The following is a 21,407-nucleotide window of genomic DNA, read 5'->3' as shown; positions in this document are numbered from 1 at the left end:
GTTTCATGTTATTATAGGCTTTGTGCTTGCTGTTTAATCTGTCTAGTCCCATTTCTTCACACTGGTTACCTGGTTGAAATCCAGATCAGGCAGCACCTACTTGGCAAGACCTCCTGTGTTTCCCTCTCAGTATCCCCCAATTACCTACTTTCTCCTCAGTGCTTCCCCTAAGTCTTACACGTATTTAAAAAATTGTGTTTACACATTGAATTGATTCTGCTAGATTTTGAGCTCTTTGAAAGTACCATTTGGGTTTTATTCATTTTTTTTATTCACAGCATCTAGCATTGTATCTGCCATATTGGAGTCATATTGTGGGTTCTCAATAAATGTTTGTTAAATTGCTGCTGAATTTGTTGAATTAAACTTATATTTATATTTTTAGTTTCTAGCATAGTGCATAGAATATGTTTAAGAAATATTTGTTGAATTTTAACAAAAATAAATCTGAACTGAAAGGTTTTTGAAACTTTCTACCTTCCCATTTGAAGGTCATCTCCTAATTCTCTTACTTGAGTACTGCATTAACACTTTTATGTTTTTTTGTCCTTTTTGAAATTTCTTGAGATTTTTGTACTTATGTTGATAGTATGAAATAATCACTAAGTTAACAACTGGTGAAAGCTGTGTTTTATTAGACTTCAGTTTTTTTCTTCTCAGGTGAAATCAGTTACTGAGCCCCTGTAGCAACATACTTTTCACTTCCAGAATTTCCTTTGTAAAAAATAATTTCTCTCTTTACCTATATTTTCTATTTGATGAGTCATTATCATCATACTTTCCTTTAATTTTTAAAAATATCAATTAACATTTTTATTGAAATATAGTGTATATATAATATTATATTGATTTCAGATGAATAACTTAGTGATTCATAAATTATGTACATTATTAAATGCTACCATGATAAATATAGTTAGCATCTGCCAACATACAATTATTTCACAATATTGTGAGCAATATTTCCTATGCTATACTTCCATTCAAAATAGTTTCTTTTAGTTCTCTAATAATAGCTGCTTTGAAGTCTTGATAAGTCCAACATCTGGACCTTCTCAGAGGTAGTTTCTATTGATTACTTTCTTTCCTGTGTATGGATTATGTGTCCTTGTTTTCTTTGTCTATCTCTTCATTTTTTAGTTTGACTGGACAATTTTGATTCTATATTGTAGCAACTTTGAATTCTGATCCTCTTGCCCCCACCCTTTCCAGAGATGCTTGTTGCTGTGTGTTTGTTTGTTGAATTGCCTGGTTAAATTGTGTGGAGTCTCTTCCCAATAGTGTGAGGCCACAGCTCAGTTTTTTTGCTTTTTTACTTTTTTGTTCTTGTTATTATTTTTAAGCCTGGTTTCCTAGGAGTCATTTCTGGGTCACCATAGCTTAGCAGTCATCCAGTGACTGATCAGAGATTATGCTTTAATACCTTGAGCCAGTAAGAATTCCATCTTTTGCTTATTGGTCTGTGTGTGGCTTGGAAAATGTTTTCAAAGTCCAAGCAGTATACAAATCAGCCTGTGAGCAACTTTGTACATGTGCTCAGCCATTTGGATTACAATGAATAAGTGTGAATCTTAGTAAGGCCCATTTTGGCTGCCTTATTTCTTGGATTTTTCTATTAATTTTCTAAGTGGTCTTTAGTTTTTTTGTTTTCCCCAAGCAGTACTGTGACTTCAGGCTAGCTCTAATGTTGTCTTTCCCAGATCTTTGACCACTGAGGATTGGAATTGTTTTGGACCATGTGTCTGGGCATGGAATTTTCAGTTCCTTCACCAGGGTAGAACTTGTGCACCATGCAGATGGAGGCAGTCTCAAACTAAAACGTTATAGACTCACCCTGTTCATACTGAGATTCAGAAGATTTTCTAGAATAAATGTTTCTTATTTTGTTTTATGACTTTGGTCAATTTCCAAAGTCTTTAAATGGTTGCTTTTGACAACTTTTGTCTAGTTACTTCTTGGAGAGGATTTGCCAAGCTCCTCACTTAGGTATTTCTGAAGTTCTGCTGATTGGTCAGTTGATTTTTCTGAAGATGCAAATGAAATCCAACAAAGAGCAGACAGAATTTTCACTAAATTGTGCTGGCACAATTGGATAGTCATATGTGAGAAAATAAACCTCAACTCTTCTTGGTACCATATGTAAAAATGTACTGAAAAGAGATCATAAACAAATGTAAAACTTAACCTTATAAAACTTCTAGAAGAAAACAGGAGAAAAATCTTTACAAATCATACATTTGACTAAGAACTTATGGTCAGAATATAAGAAGAGTCTTATATAGTAAGTAACTCAATAGTAAGAAAACAAAAACCCAATTAAAAAATAGGCAAAAGACTTCAATAGACATTTTCTCAAGCAGGACATATAAGTGGCAATTGAGCACATGAAAACATGTTCAACATCATTAGCCATTAGGGTTATATGAATTAAAACCACAGTGATGCCACTGTATACTTATTAGAATGTCAAAACAAAAACAAAAACAAAAATATGACAGTACCAAGTATTGGCAAGGATGCGGAGCAACTGGGACTCTCACACATTGCTGGCAGAAATGTAAAACAGTACAGCCACTTTGGAAAGCAGTTTCTCAGTTTCTTATAAAGTTGAACATTTACTTACCTATGTTTCAACAATCTTCCACATATTTACCCAGGAGAAATAAAAACCCTGTACATGAAAGTTTACAGTAGTTTTATCTCCAGTGCCTGAACAGTGTTAGCATATTGTAGTCTCTTCATAACTATTTGTTGAATAAATGAAAGATTTACTGTGATTGTTGGTGAGGTTAAGCTTTGTTTTTTCTCCATGTTTTATCATCCACTAAACTTTGTGACAGGTAAATGATATCTAAATAATAAGCCTATTCAACAAATGATATGGCTGTGACTGATGTGACAGTGTATCCCAATGAAACAATCAATTCTTTTAAAAAGAAAGAAACTCCTTGACAGTAGAATCTACAAACTTGAACATATAAAGTCAGTAACATTGTATATAGCACAGACTTCTGGTATTATATTCTATTGAGGCTTAGATTAATTTTAAAAAATCTTAATTGAAGATGTATTTGACCATGCTGCCTCTTTTTAAATAAGCTGCTTATTATTATTTTTTGGAGAGTATCATCAGAATAACAGTGTTTCCTCTGATATAGAATCTTCTGGACCTATTTAAAGATCTATGGCAGAAGTTGCAAACTGGCATTCATTGAGTGAATTTGACTTGCAGATATATTTTATTTGGCATGCACAGCTGTACTAGTCAAACATAAGATCAACACTTCACTCATAGCAACAACTGGCTGGGGTTGAGTAGCATTGGCAGCTTATGGACAAGGAACGTGACCTCCATTTTGCCACAGCTCCCTACTGTATTATTATTGTGCTTGTGCCTTTGTTCTTACACTGGCCCACTTATGATGCTTTTTAGTCTGTAGTATTTCACAATGATAGACTATGTTTAAAAGATGAAAATGTTACAAATATCTGCCTCATCACTTGTTAACATGGTTATTTTCTTAATTTAGTGTCTTCATTGGCTCCTCTGGCATGGAGCAGATATTGCACAAGTAACCACACAAGGTTGGACAGCAGCTCACATAGCTGCCATCAGGGGTCAGGATGCTTGTATGCAGGTAATAATAACTGGTTACTTTTTCTTAATTCAGTGAGTTTAATTTTGTTAACATAGTTCTGTTTGGCTATGGCTTTTATTCTAATAACTTGATCTCATAGATTTAGTTCTGTGTTCTAAACAAGAACTTACTGGATTCTATGACTCATATTTTGGTACCAGCAGACTGTATAAACCCAGAGATCCTTTTATTTCTGAAGTAGTTGGCTATGTATTTGGGCTGTTTTAAGAGATGTCACAGTCGTGCCCAGATTATCATCTTTATAGCTTGCAATGACTAAATTCCTTATTTAATGTATTTCCTGGCCAGTTATACATTACTATGTGGCAGGATCTTGTTATTAGAGTAACTATATTAAATCAGTTTAATGACATTGACTGAAATTTGGAGGAGTGAAGAAGCATATAAGCAAATAGTCCCTGCCTATAAAAAGCCTGAGATTCTGTTTGAAATGACAGGAGTTCTGCTAAGTTGGATACAAAACAATATAAAGCACAGTCTATATTAAGGTTCTGATGAAAAGTACAGATGAGAAGAACTGAAGAATTTAGGAGGAGATAGAAAAATCATAAATGGGAGGAGGAAAAAAGGTGGTGGCATGAGAAGTGAGGTGGAAATCTCCTCCCAAAACCACATATGTTATGAAAATACAGCAAATATAACTATTCCTAAACGGTGACCAGAGATAAGTTGTACCAGCCAGTCTACATCTGGGAGGAGAGAACATCTCATGGAAAAGGGTAAACTAAAAAAGCTGCGACCTGGCAGGACCTGAGCACTCCCCCAACTCCAGCTCACTGGTGGGAGGAAGAGAATTAGAGCAGGGAGGGAGTAGAATCCCAGGACTGCTAAATACCCAGTCCTCTTGATCTGTTCGGAGCACAAACTGACATTGCATGGTGCTCTGGAGATTAGAGGGGCTGAAAAACAAAGTCAGAGACTGAGACTGCGAACAGGTTCCACAACCAGCTGCCCTGGGACAAAAGAAAAGTGGGCACTTTGAAAGACTTCCCAACAGTGAGAGGGCTACTAAAGGGGCAAGGGTTTAGGAGATGGAACAGGTGGACAAAATCATCATGGCACACTCAGCCCAGCAGGTTGGGAACTTTCAGGAGCTTCAGGTGCTCCATCCCCCTGGCTGGCAATGCAGCCCTGAGGCCCCTCACTGTGATAAGCAGCCTGCTGCTTCTTCCTCCCTGCCAGCACCTGTGCGCAAACCTGCTGTCCCTGCCATTGCTCCAGACCAGCCGGAGCGCAGCCCTGCCTACAGCACCTACACAGCTTAATGCAGAGGCTTCCTCTTGCATGTGGCTAACAGGCTCTGACAGCAGAGGCAGACACTGTGGTCAAGAAGAAGGAAAGAGCTTTGTCCTCCCAGCAGGCCCCTGTACTGCTTGCCTGTGACCACCGCCATCACTCCAGACCAGTAGGAAGGCAGCCCTGCCCATGGCATCTTAGGGGATTAATGCAGAGATTGCTCCCTGTGCACGGCTCACTGGTCCTGACAGCGGAGGCAGGCACTATGGCCGGGAAGCAGGAAAGGGCTTTGTCCACCCAGCAGGCACTTGTTCTCCTCGCCTGCAACCACTCCACTGCCATCTCTCCAGGTACAGGGCAGCTCCAAAGAGCAGGGTTTCTGGGCACTAGATGATGCCATCTACACAAACCTAATATTTCCCACTATGCAATAGAATTATGAAAATGCAGAAGAACCTTGTTCAATCCAAAATCCCTCAAACACCAGAAAGAGGGCTGAGTGAAATTGAAATCACCAATCTTCCTGAAAAAGAATTCAAAATAAAAGTCATAAGCATGCTAATGGAGCTACAGAAAAATATTCAAGAGCTAAGGACAAATTCAGGAGGGACATAGATAGTAACTGAAATGAAACAAACAATGGAGGGATTTAAAAGCAGATTAGAAGAGGTAGAGGAGAGAGTAAATGCAATAGAAATTAGAGAAGAGAAATACAATGAAGCTGACGCACAGAGAGAAAAAAGGATCTGTAGAAATGAAAGAATATTAAGAGAACTGTGTGATCAATCAAAATGGAACAATATTCCCATTGTAGGGGTACCAGAAGAAGAAGAGAGAGAAAAAGGGATAGAAAATGTCTTTGAAGAAATAACTGCTGAACACTTCCTCAACTGGGGAAGGAGAGTCTCTCAGACCATGGAAGTGCACAGATCTCCCAACACAAGGGACCCAAGAAAGACAACACCAAGAGATATAATAATTAAAATGGCAAACATCAAGGACAAGGACAGAGTATTAAAAACAGCCAGAGAGAAAAAAAAGATCATCTGCAAAGGAAAATCCATCAGGCTACCCATGAGACTTCTGAGTAGAAACCTTACAGGCCAAAAGGGAGTGGCGTAATATATTTAATTCAGTGAAATAGAAGGGCCTCAAATGAAGATACTCTCCCCAGCAAGATTATCATTTAAATTTGGAGGAATTAAACAATTCCCAGATAAGCAAAAGTTGAGGGAGTTTACCTTTCAGAAACCATCTCTGCAATGTATTTTAAAGGGACTGCTCTAGGTGAAAGTGTTCCTAAGGCTAAATAGTTGTCACAGTGTAGGAAATAAAACACAGTAAAGGAAATACACAATTAAATACTAACCAAATGTAAAATTAAATCAGCTACCCACAAAGTTAGTCAAGGGATATACAAAGAGTACAGAATATGACACCTAATATATAAAGAGTGGAGGAGGAAGAAAAAGAGGGGATAAAAAAAAAGGAATCTTCAGATTTATTTATAATAGTGTAATAAGAGAGTTAAGTTAGACTCTTTTTATTGTATTCAAAACCCAGTTAATAAAAGATTCTGCTTTTGAAATTGTGTAAGTTTAATTTTCAGTTTTATTAGCTTAACTTTAAGATATTTAACTGGTTATTAATCTGTGCTCATTAAAAGTACCTTATAAATTGTATGTACATACTCAAATCAATATGAAATTAGGTATTATAAATGTCTCCTAGGCAACATTAAAAAGGCTCTCAGGATTAGCTAAGAATTTCTCACACTTTGTTTTGCCTGTGGCACATATGTAAGAACATATATAATAATTTAGCTATAGGTTAATAAAAATTGCTTATCTTTAAATAATCTGCTTCAGCATTTAACATCTGTCTGTATATAAAGAGATTATATATGACATCTATAGATTTAACATCTATATTCATGTAAATTCATTTTTATTTCTGTATTTATAGGCTCTTACAATCAATGGAGCAAATCTGGCAGCACAGGACAATCATGGATGCACTCCTTTACACCTTGCTGCAACACATGGACATTCTTTCACTTTACAAATAATGCTCCGAAGTGGAGTGGTGAGGGATTCCTGTTACTATGTGAGAACGTAAAATAACATAGATGGAGTAGCATTTGTTTGTCTGGTTTTCTCTTCCTGACTTTTAAATCTCTTACGTGACTTTAGGGAAGTAATTTGATCTCTCTCTGTAGCTTTTCCATCTTTAAACCTGGAACCAATAATTTAGATAATAGTTTGGGAGTACAGAGTATTTCAGAGGCTTTGGGTTCTCCGTGTCCGTTCAGAGGTATAACTGGGAAGGTTCTCAAGCTTCCAAACACATCTTGACCAGTGATTGTAAATCTTTCTGAGTTTCTCTGTGTTCACCTGTGTTTCTTTTGCAACTCTTATTTTATACACTCATTTAGAAAGTGATTTATAGCTCCACAAATTTCACTTATTGCAATATTTAATTTTTATATTATCCAGTAGTTATAGAAAAACTTTCTTATTGAATTATAATTGACATCTATTATATTAGTTTCTGTTGTATAAGATGGTACTTTAGTACTTCTATACATTTATAAAACTAACTGCTTATAAGAAAAGAACTACCTATTTTGAAAATATTATGGTAAGAGCTGGTGTTTCTATAGTTAGAGAAAAAATGAAAAAACCTAGTATGTATTTTTTCAGTAACTCTTTGTTCATTGCTCTCAAAGATATGATTTAATCATATGAATCTATCCCTTTCATTTTATTGGTTAGGAAACTATGACCTGTGAAATGACTAGTTAAGTTCCTATTTATTTTTAAAAATATTTCTAGAGTTCGAAAAAATGCACTAAAAATTTTTTATATTGAGGTACATACAAAAAATGCACACATTTTACTGTATGGCTTGCCAAATTTTGACATGTGTACATATTCATGTAACTGTCACCCAGATCAAGATATTAAACATTCTCACTAATTTTTTTCCTTTCATTTGTTTCATGTATCCCCTATGCTTGGACCCACCTCTATGTTCCTTTTTAAAAGCTCTTTTTATCTGACTAGTTATGTTCTTTTTAAAAAGACTGTTCTATAATTTCATTAGTATCGTACCAGCTTGTATGTTCAAATCAGTGGTTGCAGTAAGTTTTTCTATTATATTTAGGGTTTGCCTTATAGTTTTAAGAACAGCCTTCAATTCTTTGCAAACTGAAGGTACTAGACTTTAGTGTTTCCCCTATAAAATGGAAAGAAACTGAATCCTTGTGAATGTTACTTCTAGGATCCCAGCGTGACTGATAAGAGAGAATGGAAACCTGTACATTATGCAGCTTTTCATGGACGGCTTGGCTGTTTGCAACTTCTAGTTAAATGGGGATGCGGCATAGAAGATGTGGACTACAATGGAAACCTTCCAAGTATTCACAAAAGCAAATACTTTGTTTTTTCATTAATGTTAACTAAAAATGTTTGGTCATGTTCAGAAATTTAAACTGTCATTATTTTAATTAGCCCCTTACAAAACTAAAGCAGTAAATATGTTGACATGAACATTTTTTATCTCATATTATGCCTCTGCTATGTACCTGTTGTGTGACTGATTTTTTTTTCTGAAACCATATTGGTAAAAGAGAAATTGGTAAAATTAAACTTGGATTTACTCTTCCCATTAGCTGTTTCCTTCATCCACTGTCTAGTATTAACTATTTTTTAAATTTCACATGTCTGTTCCACAGACTACTTAAAAAAAAGTGTAAATAGTGGACACTAATGTATTTCAGTTCATTTTCAAACTGCAGTTGTCTCACCTGCAGTCAACTGGCCAGTTGAAACTGATACTCTAAACACCTCTTCTATGAAATGTTAAAGAAATTTGGAAGAGTGATAGATCACAGTGAGAGTAGAGGGTTACTGAAAATGATGCTTGAATTATGTCTTAATGGAATCTTAAGCAGCAAACAAATGAAGGGGAAGTTCAGGCACAATAATATGAATTGGGTTCATCAAATCACTTTGTTACTTAAAAAACTCCCTAGATCCCTATAGAGCTCTGATTCCTTAGCTTGGCATGCCGGACCTTAGTGGGCTTGTACCCACCTCCCTGGCCTCAGCTTCCATCCTTTACACTGCTATCTGGGACTGTTTTGCTTCTTTCTGAAGTACATTCCTTAGTGTTCATTTAATAAAGGTCTATTAGTATGAACTTTCCCAATATTTGTTTTTCTGGAAAGGAGTATTCCACTCTCTTTCTCTTTCTTTTTTAAAATAGATTTTTAAATTGAAGTATAACATGAAAACAGGAAAGTGCCCAATCCAAAAGTATAACTCATTGAATTTTACAAATGCACACTTCTCTGTAACCAATAGCCAGACCAAGAAATGAAATAATCTCATTAATGTCCTTTTTCCGGTTACTACCAACCTCCAAAGTTAATCACTACCTTGACTTCTAACATAAAAATCAGTATTTTTCTCTTTCTGAACTCTCTGGACTAGAATAATAAACTGATACTCTTTTGTGTCTGGCTTCTTTTGATTTTTAAAGTGGATATTATCAATTCATACATCCATGAGCAGTATTTAAAACTTTTGAAGTAGTTGCTCTACTTTCTCATTAACACTTGATGTTATTGGATTTTTTAGTTTTAGTCACTTTTGAGGCATATAGTAATATCTCATTGTGGTTTTAATTTACATATTCCCTGATGACTAAAGTTGTAGAACATCATTTCATATGTTTAATGGCCATTTGGTTATTTTCTTTTTTGAAGTACTGGTTCAAATCTTTTGCCTATTTTTTATTGAGTTGTAGGCATGCCTTATATATTCTAGATACAAGCTCTTTGTCATTTACATGTGTTGCAAGTATCCTTTCCATTCTGTGACTTGCTTTTTCATTTTTTAAGGTATTTTTTGGTGAATAGAGGTTTTAATTTTAATGTAGTTCAGTTTAGTAAGCTCTGCCTTTATGGTTAGTGCTTTTAGATCCCTGTTAAAAAATTCTTTCCCTACTCTATGGTCATGCATACATTGTTTTGTATTTTTCCAAGAAATTTTATTATTTTACTTTCACATTAAGATCTCTAACCTACTTGGACTTTTCTGTAATACAAAGTTGGAGGAAATTTCATTTTTATTTAACTTTTTTATTTAATATGCCTGATCATTTTTGTAAAGTCTCTTTTTGTTGTCTGCTAATTAAAAAAAGATCAAACTTTTATTTCTTTAAACATGTATAATTATTTTATAACCATGTATAGTATATTTTTAAATAGCATGATGTGGAGGTTCAGAATGTAGCTTCAGGATTAGACTGCTTGTATTCAAACCTCTTAAAAAACTATTAATTCAACCTTCATTTATTGAGCATCTACTATGTGTTAGTCCCTTTTCTAGGTGCTAGGGATATCAAAGCAAATAAAACAGACCAAAGTCGCCTTCATGTGGTGGTAAGGGGGACACAGACAATAACAAAAATGAGTGAAAAAAACATATATTATGTTAAATACGGATACGTGTTTGGATAAAATAGAAAAGGGAGTGTTAGAGGGGTTGAAGTTTAAAGTAGTGTCAGGGAAGGTCTTGGAAGCCTTTACTGAAGAGATGGCAGTTGGATAAAGACCTAAAGGTGTTGAGGGAGCATATTGTGGATATCCCGAGGAAAGAACATTTCAGGAAAGTACCCCAGAACCATTCCCATTATTTGTAGATTTTGGGTGTAGCTCTCCCTCAGTCTGATTCAATATATTCTCTTTCAGGGGTTCCTTAATATTTCTTGTCTGTTCAAGGTGTTCTTGTTTGTTTTTCTACTCCTTTACGGCTTTGAAAAGTATCTTTTATTTTTAAGGATTTAGAGTAGAAATGGTGAGGTAGTATGCATGTTTAGTCTGCATTTTTGATCCAGTCTTCTTGTTTATAATAAAAATAATAATAGTTTATGGAGAAGTGGAAAAATACACAGTGGTAAAAATAACATCATTCATATTTGTATAGTGACTATTTTGGTTTATTTCTTCCACTTTTTCCCCAAATATTAAAATTTATATCTCCATTTATCACCTATATTACATAGCAAGTATTTTCTCATGTAATTATAAGCTGCATAATTGGGATATCACGTTCCAAGAAAATTTTCTGGGGCCTGCCTTTTGGTGACCCTCAGCCTCTCTACACTCACAGTCAGTGTAACCATTCAAGCATTTGGTCTATTGCTTTTGGCATGACTAGAAGGCTGAGTCAGGATATGTAGGCTGGAGAAAAGGTCTGTTAATCCTTGCCGAGACTACGACCCTGTTATATAGGGCAGGGATGGTCATTTCCCTATGAGGATTAGGGCCAGTGTGTTATTTCTTTTTCCAAGGTATTTTTATGGCCAGTTTAAAAACTAAATTCTTTTTTTTTTCTCACTTATAGTTCACTTAGCAGCCATGGAAGGCCACCTTCACTGTTTTAAATTCCTACTCAGTAGAATGAGCAATACAACACAAGCTTTAAAAGCCTTCAATGATAATGGAGAAAATGTTATGGACCTGGCCCAGAGGTTCTTTAAGAAGAACATTTTACAGTTTATCCAGGGGGCTGAGTATGAAGGAAATGATCCAAAAGATCAGGAAGGTAAGTAATAAATCTGAAATGTTTTAGCATTTAATAAGTAGAATAAATGGAAAAAGAAAAGAAAGAAGTTAGGCAAATGTTACATGAAAATATGTTACATATTATTGTCCACATATTCATCCAGATTCTTTTCTTATTATGAAATTTGTAGGCAGAAATATAGTGTAATGTAATGAACATTCTTTGTACCACTGGATTTAAGAATAAAATATTGTAGATACAGTTGAAGCTTCTTGGATCTCTTTCCCTAATACCATTCCCTTTTTTTCTTCCTTAGAGGTAACCATTGTTTTGGATACATAATTCCATTCTATGGTTTTATATTTAGTATATATGTACTCACAAAAATATACAATATTGTTTTATGTCCTCTTAGAGTCATAGACTAAACTACTATAAAAAATCCTAAAACTTAGCAGCTTAAATAATATAGAAGTATATTTCTTTTATATGCCAGTTCTATGTAGTCATTTAGGGACCTGGGATCTTCTGTACTTTTTCTCTCTAGTTGCTGCTAATTCAGCAGGAGGTTGGGAGAGGGCAAGAGTATAAACCTAGGAGCAGTCATTTTCAAGGTCTATTTTGTACTTGTCACTTCTGCTAACATTCTTTTGGCAAGAGTTTAGTCACATGACCATACCTAGCTGCAAGGAAGCTTGGAGAATTAAGTACCTAGGGAAGATTCATCTGAGTTGCAGCTGATATACTATTGAAGGAAGGAGATTTTAGTGGACAAGTAGCAGTCTTTGAAACTTCCAAAACTTTATAAAATGGCATAAAACAATATGTATGCTTCTATGATTTGCTTTTCATAAAAATATTATGTTTTTGAGATTAGTTGATAGATATATACTAATTTATTTTTTTCAAGCATTTGCAGTGTTACATTTTATAAGAAACATTATTTATCCATTCCTCAGTTTGACATTTAGATTGTTTACAGCTTTCACTATTACAGTCAGTGTAGTAATGTATATTGTTGTACATGTCTCCATTTGTACATGGATAAGAGATTCTTTAGAGGCATGCCTCCCTAGCTTTTCTACATGTAGCCCATATAGAGAAAGATATTTGTGGCACACTGGGGTTGTTGAATGAGTCTTCTTGAGGTATTGCCTATCTTCTCTGAAGACTGGGAGTTAAGAGCTCTGCCTTGTACATAACTGGAAAACTCTGCTTTAGGTTTGGCTTGGTGGGATATGTCCATCTTCAGTATAAATAGGTTTGCTACATTCTTTATCACAGTGGTTACGGAAATTTAGACTCTCATTAGCAAACTGGTTAGAACTCACAGAGAAACAATATTCAGTATTGTCAGACTTTAAAAGTTTTGCCCATTGGTTAGGTATGAAAAGGTTTTATTTGTGTTTGATTTGCATTTTCTTGATTACTAATGTGGTTGAACATCCTTTCATAAAGTTACTGGCTATTCTAGTTTTCTTTTCTATGATTTGCCTGCCTATACCTTTCTCCCTCTTAAAAAATTGTGTCCTTTAAAAAATCATATTTTCTAAGTAATGTGAGTTCTTTATATAGTCTCCATACCAATCCTTTATTAATTTTTATCTGATACAGATATTTTCTCTCACCTGTGGCCTGTTTTTTACTTTATGATATTTTTTCTAAAATCAAATTTATTAAAGTTGATTGCATATATACATATAATAGACTGTTCATTTAAAATGTGTAATTTGATGAGTTTTGACATATGTATACACTCATGAAACCACCATCACAATCAAGATACAAAACATTTCCATCACCTCAAAGGTTATTTCATACCCTCTTCCAGTTTACCTTTCCTTTCACCGTGGCCCCACATAACCACTGATTTGCTTTCTGTCATTGTAGATTAGTTTGAATTTTCTAACAGAAGCATTTTGAGATTCATCTGTGTTATGTATATTAGTTGTTCATTCCTTTTAATTGCTGAATAGTATCCCATTGTACAGATATGCCATATTTTGTTTTTATCAGTTCACCTACTGATGAGCATTTGGATAATTTCCAATTGGGGGATATTATTAATAAAACTGCTCTGAGCATTATGTGGACATATGTTTGCATTTCTCTTGATAAATATCTAAGAGTGGGGTATGATAGGTGTATATTTAATTTAAGAAGTTGTCAAACTGTTTTCCAAAGTTGCTCCTGGAACTGCCAACACTTGATAGGGTCAGCCTGTTTTTATTTTAACCATTCTAATGGATGTGTAGTGTCATCTTACTCTAGTTTTAATCTTCATTTTCCTGGTAACTAATGATATTGGGCATCTTTTCATATGGACATTCATGTATCTTTCATGAAATGTCTGTTTAATTCTTTTGCCCATTTTTTAATTCGGTTGTTTATCTACTCATTATGAATTCTGACAATTCCTTACATTTTGTCAGATATATGTATCGCACATATTTCCCCCCATTCTGAAGCTTGCCTGTTTTCTTAGCAGTATCTTTCAAAGAGTAAAAGTTTTACATTTTGATTAAGTACGATTTATCAGTTTTTTTTACAAGTCATGTTTTTTGTGTCCTATTATGAAATATTTGTCCCCCCCATATCTTCCTATGTGGTTTAGAAATTTTACAGTTTTAACTTTTTAATTCAGAATCTTTTATCTACATCAAGTTAAATTTTATGATTGAGTGAAATAAAGTGATTAAAACATTTTTTAAAGACAAAACCACTTGTCCCAGAGCCATTTTTTTGGGAAAGAATTTCCTTTCCCCACTGAAATATCTTGGCTGTTCTGTCAAAACTATATGTGTAATTTATTTCTGGTGTTTGCATTCTGTCTTGTTGATATGTCTGTTTATTTACCATCACTACACTGTCTTGATTACTCTAGCTTTATAGTAAGACAGCATCAGATACTGAAAGACTTCAACTTTGTTCTTTTAAAAATACTGTTTGGCTATTCTAGCTTGTTTCCTTTCCATGTGTAAAATGAGAATAGCTATTTCTCAGAGTTGTTAAGAGGGTTAAATAAGGCAGTCCTTCTAAGTGCTTACTACCATGCCTAGAATTCAGTAAGGGCTCAGTATATGTAGTTGTTATCATGAAGAACATTTTATCAGGTATTTACTATGTGTTAGGCAGTAGGTCAGATATTTTCATACTTGTAATATATGTGTTTGTATTTGTATACGTACACACATATTCTTATCCTCTTTGTGCATATTCCTTACAAACAAGGAGTGGTCTGTGCAAATGTAGGACTTGAGACCAAATATATCTTTATACAAAGGGTTGAAAATGACCATCTGATATTTCATGGAGGTCTGAGGGAAAAAGGGAATATGGCTAAGAATAGTTCTAGTACAATACTACTAGTGACATGTTTGAGGTCCTGAAGGGTAGATGGACTGTACAGCAAGTAATAATCTTATTTTATGATTCTCTTTTTATTATTTGTCATTGCATCGACCCAACTAATTCTAATTCTCATGCTTGAGTTAATATTAAAACCTGAAATATGTGACTGCATAAGGCAGGGAAAGAAAAAAGGAACTCATGTGTTTACTGAAATGCTGAATTTTTTATTCATAGCTTTAGCATTTCCAGGTCACGTGGCTGCCTTTAAGGGTGATCTGGAAGTGCTTAAGAAATTACTAGAAGATGGAGTAATCAATATTAATGAACGTGATAATAATGGATCAACTCCTATGCATAAAGGTTAGTTATGATTCCTGCTTCATTTTCAGTTTTGAATCAATTGTTGTCTTTTAAAATAATTATCCACACATGAAAATGTGAAACTTTTCCTAATATCCTAAGGGGGATCAGTCTACCTTACATGGTAGACAGAGAGCTCAACTTTCAATTCAAGTGCAGTATTCCTTTTATGACATCAGACATTCACACATTACCATATTTGAGAGTAATTCCAATATAAATTCTCTTATGACATTGTCATGTGAGTGAATTTCACTGCTAGAGAAGTTTCTTAGGACTAACATTTTCTTTGGACTAAAAATGACCTATTAATTCATGCTCAAACAAAAACCCTCTCTCTTAAGAAAAAGGGATTAGCAGAATTTTCTTGTACTCTGCAAAAAATGTTTTTATTTCTATAGAAATATCAATGGACATTAGATTTGAACATTTTCAAGATGTCTCCCACGTTCCTCTGCACTCTCCTTCCTTCCATGTGGAATTCTAAAATATTAATCAGTTTTTTTGCTTTTTTTTAATCAAACTTTATCAAATTGTCAAATAAACAGGGAGTATATACTCTAGGACTTATTCTTATTTATTTTTTATAAAATAAAAACCAAAATCTTTAACCTGCTGTACCTGATATTCCCATTCTGCTTCATTGGTGATATTTATGTAATAAATTTCCTTATAATCTGGTGGCAGGTAGTTCTTACAAAAGTCTTAGAGTAAAAAGAAGGTAGGCTTATTAATATCATCTTATGTCTGAATTGGACTTTATTTTCTAAATAACTTCTGGCAGTCTAATCACAGCTAATGTTCCTGTTAGTTAGATTCTTAGCTAAATCATTAAAGTTTGTTCAATTCATAATGATTTCAAGTACAGAATCTAAGCATCATTACAGCAGTAGTTTTATAAGAGAGAATGTGTGGGTGGAGCAGGAAGAAGGAAGGAATGTGAAGGGGGTTTCTCCCATGTAGAGAGGTCCTCACTTTGGTAAACACTACCCTAGACTTAGAGAATCTTGCTCCTTGTATTTCTACTGGCTGCTGAGGGTTAAGTTCTTCACCGTGGGATTTGTGAATGGGGAGACTTAAAATGTGAATACGTTTTTTTTTTTAATATGGTGCCCTGGAGCAAAACTCCCCTTCCTATCGTATATATAACTGGTTTTTATTGCTAATGTGTATATGGGGTATCATTTAGACGCTAGCAAAAAATAGAGTCAATCATGGTGCTTCTAATGAATCTTTGGGGTAATGATAAATTAAGTTTCATTAATTGATATACAGCAACGGGTGTTTGGGATGCAGCTGTGGTGAAAAAGTTGGAAGGTGAATGTACGGAGGAACCAGAGGGGTTTGCCCTTCACTCCTTCTCTTGTCAGTCTGATCCCTAAGGACTCGGGGAGCCAGGGGTGGATCAGATGGTGTGGTGGAGGGGTGAGGAGTGACTACAGCTGGGGAAGGAAGCATTTTGTGTACATTAGCCTTTTCCTGGGGAAAAGTCTGTATGTTTATATCATATACAAATTGGGTAAATAAAAGTTAATGTCTCCTTATAATTTAATTCATGTTTCCCACATTTTTTCAATCTGTTTCTTTTCCTTTAATTCAGTAAGTTGCAGTATTTACTATTGAGGCATTCTTCATAGTCATTTAATGATTGTTAAATCCAGTATGAATTTTCCTTTCTTTCATTTGCTCTTAAGTCATAATTATCAAATCATTTCTTAAAAATTTCTAGCCACTGCATAATTTTATCTTGTTCTTTTATAAAACACCGATCAAACTAATCAACATATTCTAATTAATATGCAGTAAGGATCTTGGGTAAAAATCGTTTCGTTGTATTTTATTATAGATTAATTACTTAGGCCCTCCCCCCACTTTGTAAACATTACCTGTGTAATAAAACGGAAATGCTGCGTTATTCTATCTTATAAACTCATTTTAGTAAAACTTGCAATTATCTGTGACTCGTAAATATGATTTTGAAACTCTTAAAGACAAAGTGTGTTGTTATTTTGTTTGAAGTGGGGTTATTTCTAGAGGTTCAGGGAATCCTGTAGTAATATTTATTGGCTGGTTTTAGATTTTCTGTAGGAGAGAGAGAAGCCTCAGGGTCTTTAGGAGCCAATTTTGAGTTTGGCAGATGGCTCTGAGTCAAGTAGAGAGGGGCAGGAAGAGTTCTTACAGACCGTTCGTAAGCTGGGCCATAGGGCTGTAGTGATAGGGTTGCTTCACCACTGAATCTGGTTTTGTGTCTTCTCTCTGTTGCCAGTATTGGAGGTACATTCACTTTTTGAGGCATCAAAGTCATATCAAAAGTTCCAACTCTTTGGTGCATTTTACAGAGGTATGTTACTCAGCGCCACCCATGTGCTTGCCCCATGGAGACATGAGATCCAGACCTTACTGTTAAGGGGCTACATACTTATACCATGAACAACTAGAGACTTGTGTAAGTCATGATATAATTAGTAGAGAAAAGTGTTTGGTTGTTAAAATACATGCAATAGGAGCTCAGGAGTAGGAATTGAGGAACAGAGGAAGTTGCTAAGGTTTAAATTATTGAGGAAGTGTTCATGGCAGTTCAGAAGTAATTAATTTTTTCATTCATTAACTCTGTATAGACACTTATCAAGGATCTATATATGTGCCAGCTACTTGTTAAGTTCTGTTCTGTCCTCCAGTCTCACTGTCTAGTAGACCTAAATTCAGATCTTTTAAGTCTATTAGTTTTTTTCTCATAGTTTTCCCAAGTCTTGAGATGGACCTAGAAGGATGGGTAAAAGTTAGAAGAACACATAATTGTGTGATGGCCACTATGTAAGAAGACACATAAACAGAATTGTGGAGGTGAAAATTAATACTGAGGGCATATGTTTTCAGGACAAGATTTAGAAAAAGGTGGTAAATAGTTTAGATAATCAGTGAGGGGCCTGTAAAGTTTGAGTTGTTAAGGACCAGAGGTATAAGCTCTTTACATAAGGTGGCACAAGATTTTCAAAGCCAGTGTGGGTCCTTACGGCTGGATTGTGCTCACAGTCTGGTCTGATACAAGACTGGACAGGAGTTAATAGCAAGCAAACAATGGAAAAGGATTAGAAAAATCAAGATTAAAGTTTCAAGTTCATTACTTCCTAGCTATGTGATGTTAAATATCCTCTTTGAGCTTCAATTGTTATAGCTGTAGAGGGGCTAAACACAATAAATATTTGATTAAGTGTTGTCTAATGAATGAATAAATAAAATAGAGAAAATAACATCTGCCCAACCTACTTTTGTTGCTTATTGCAAGGATAAATACTTAGGAAAGTACTTTTTAATGGTACCGCCTAAAATTTCAGAGAATTGTTATTGGTAATAACTTCTAAAATTTTTTTCTGGTTATTTATTTATTTATTTGTTTGTTTGTTATAGCTGCTGGACAAGGCCATATTGAGTGTTTGCAGTGGTTAATTAAAATGGGAGCAGACAGCAATATTACCAACAAAGCATTGGAGAAACCCAGTGATGTGGCTAAGAGGTATCTCCATTTGCTTTGCTCCTTTCTTTTGTTTTTAAAGTTTTGCATATACTGTATATACTCAGACATCTCTGAAGATTTAATGGAATTATAGGACTCAGTCAAAATGCTGATGGAATGACAATTTTCAATCTGCGTTGACATTTGACAGTCTATCAGCTTTCCCTCTAAAGCAGTGATTCTCAACTTGGGGGAGGTTTTGTCCCCTTGCCTGGCGGGAGGGGAGTTTGGAAATGTCAAGATGGGGGTTGTCACAGTGACTGGAGACCATCAGAAATATTTAGTGAGGTCAGGTCCAGGAATGCTAAATGTCACGTAATGCTCAGAACAGTGATGCACAACAAAGAATTGTCCAACACAAATGGTGGTACCTGTTGAGAAATATGTGATGAAAAGGAGTAATCAAAAGGAGTCACATGGGTTTTGAAACAAATTTTGGTATTTACTTCAAACTAAATGTAGCACTTCTTAATGGACCACCTCCAGCTCATTCAGGTCAGGTCCTCAAGGAATATTTAGTCCATCCATTTTGTCCATTTGGTTGTTTCATTCAAATTCCTGAATACTTACCATGTTCCATGTCCTGTGGCTTGCATTAGGATTACAAAGATGAAAAACACAGTCCTTGCCTTTAAGAGCTTAATAGTCTGGTGGAGAAATGAATGTGCAAACGTTAATTATTAATTATAATCATTATCTCATATTACATGTTATGAGCAAGGTACAGTAAGAACATGAGAGAAAAAGGACCCAAGTCTTTTTATTTCAAAGTTGTGGGGAAGAAATGTGGGGAGGAATTATGGAGGAAATTTCAGGGGGACAGAATTCAGAGATGTCAAGGAAAACTGTTTTTGTTTTGGAGAAAGCGACATTTATGCTGACACTTGAAAGAGGAAGAATTCCAAGATAATACCTGTGTGCTTGAGGAACTGCTTGTAGTTCAGAACTGTTTGAACCTGAAGTAGAAATGTGGGCTAAAGTTGCAAAGGAGGCTTGACAGGGTGCAGGGGCGTACCTCATCACTCATTAAATCACCATGCAATTTTTGTTTGTGCGTTCATGTTCCTTAAGATTTTGTCTGTGAGGCTTCTTTGAAGCCTTGGAGTGTGGTTTTGTTGTACCACTTGTCTCAGATCATTATCACTTCAGGCCCCTCCAATTTTGTAAAACAGCTTAATTAAGGTATCATTGACAATAATGTAAATTATACATATTTGTACAGTATGAACTGTTGAGTGCTGTTATATGTATATTTGTGAAACCATTGCCACCATCAAGATAGTAAACATATCCACCCCCTTCCAAAATTTCCTTGTAGTCCTTTATAATCTCCCTTCCACTACTTCCCACTGCTCCTTCCCCAAGCAAACGCTGATCTGCTTTCTGTCACTATAGATGAGTTTGCATTTTCTAGAGTTATATATAAATGGAAGTATATAGTACATACTCAGATATTTGGTTCTTTCACTTAGCATAATTTTTTTATTTTTTTTATTTTTTATTTAGGTATTGATATACAATATTATGAAGGTTTCACAGGAGCAACATTGTGGTTACAACATTAACCCATATTATCAAGTCCCCCCCAAAATCCCATTGCAGTCACTGTCCATTAGGGTAGTGAGATGCTGTAGAGTCACTACTTGTTTTCTGTGTACTTTGCATAACTATTCTGAGATTCATTCACATGTATTAGAAGTTCATCTTCTTACTGCTGAGTAGAATTCCATAGTTTGATCATACATTAACCTGTTGAAGGGCATCTTGATTGTATCCATTTTTTTTTTGTGACTATGAAAAAAGCTGCTATAAGTATTCACATACAGGTTTTTGTGTGAGCATTAGTTTGCAGTTTACTTGAGTAAATACTTAGTAGGATTGCTGGGTCATTTGCTAAACGAATGTTTGTAAGAAACTGCCTATATGCCTTCCAAAGTAACCATACCAATTTGCATTCCCACAGCAATGAATGAGAGTTTCTGTTGGTGCTTATCTAACTGGCATTTGATATGGTCAGGGTTTTTTTATTTTAGTAATTCTGACAGGTATATAGTGGTATCATACTGTGATTTTAATTTGCATTTTCCTAATGAAAAATAATTTTGAGCATCTTTTCTTATACATACTTGCCATTTGTACACTTCTCTTTGATGAAGTGACTGTTTAGATCTTTGGTCCACTTTTTAAGATTGAAGAACTAGAATCCAGAATATATAAAAAAGTTCTTAAAACTCAACAGTAAGGAAACAATCCAGATTTTTGTTTTGCAAAGATTTCTCCTAGTTGTGGCTCATTTTTCATTCTCTTAACAATGTCTTTGGAGAGCAAAAGTTTTTATCAGTTTTTTCTTTTATGGATTATATTTTTGGTATCATATCTAAGAAATCTTTGATTAACACAAAGTCAAAAGACTTTCTCTTATGTGCTCTTTTAGATGTACAGTTTCAGGTTTTACATTAAGGTCTATGATCCATTTTGAGTTAATTTTTGTACATGATATGAGGTACACATCCCAGTTCCTTTCTCTAGTGTACTGGCTTTTTATCTTTGTCCAAGCCAGTTGCCTATCTATGTGTGGGCTTATTTCTGGACTCTGTACTTTGTCTATTGATCTATTTGTTTACCTTTTCACCAGTATCAAGTGGATGATTTAATACTATGGGTGTATCTGTTTGGAGTTATTCACAATTTTTGGTTCACATTTCTTTGTCG

The 21,407-nt window shown here is 34.9% G+C and overlaps 1 protein-coding gene across 2 annotated transcripts in view; it reads left to right on the top strand.

The window, feature by feature from the left end:
• ANKRD42 (ankyrin repeat domain 42) overlaps positions 1-21,407 on the top strand; it is a 45,385-nt gene that overhangs the window by 8,156 nt on the left and 15,822 nt on the right. The window contains exons 3-8 of one of the 2 annotated variants that reach the window (XM_017653248.3): positions 3,531-3,638; positions 6,861-6,980; positions 8,178-8,313; positions 11,309-11,509; positions 15,056-15,181; positions 18,590-18,695. In XM_017653248.3, the coding sequence (XP_017508737.3) occupies positions 3,531-3,638; positions 6,861-6,980; positions 8,178-8,313; positions 11,309-11,509; positions 15,056-15,181; positions 18,590-18,695 (797 nt within the window). Of the gene's footprint in view, positions 1-3,530; positions 3,639-6,860; positions 7,002-8,177; positions 8,314-11,308; positions 11,510-15,055; positions 15,182-18,589; positions 18,696-21,407 lie in introns of both variants that reach the window. The other variant, XM_017653245.3, reaches the window with a different exon arrangement.

The sequence above is a fragment of the Manis javanica genome, chromosome 11, assembly GCF_040802235.1.
Source record: "Manis javanica isolate MJ-LG chromosome 11, MJ_LKY, whole genome shotgun sequence".
Taxonomy (NCBI): domain Eukaryota; kingdom Metazoa; phylum Chordata; class Mammalia; order Pholidota; family Manidae; genus Manis; species Manis javanica.
The sequence above is the reverse complement of the archived record's forward strand: the minus strand, read 5'-3'. Positions and strand labels throughout refer to the sequence as shown.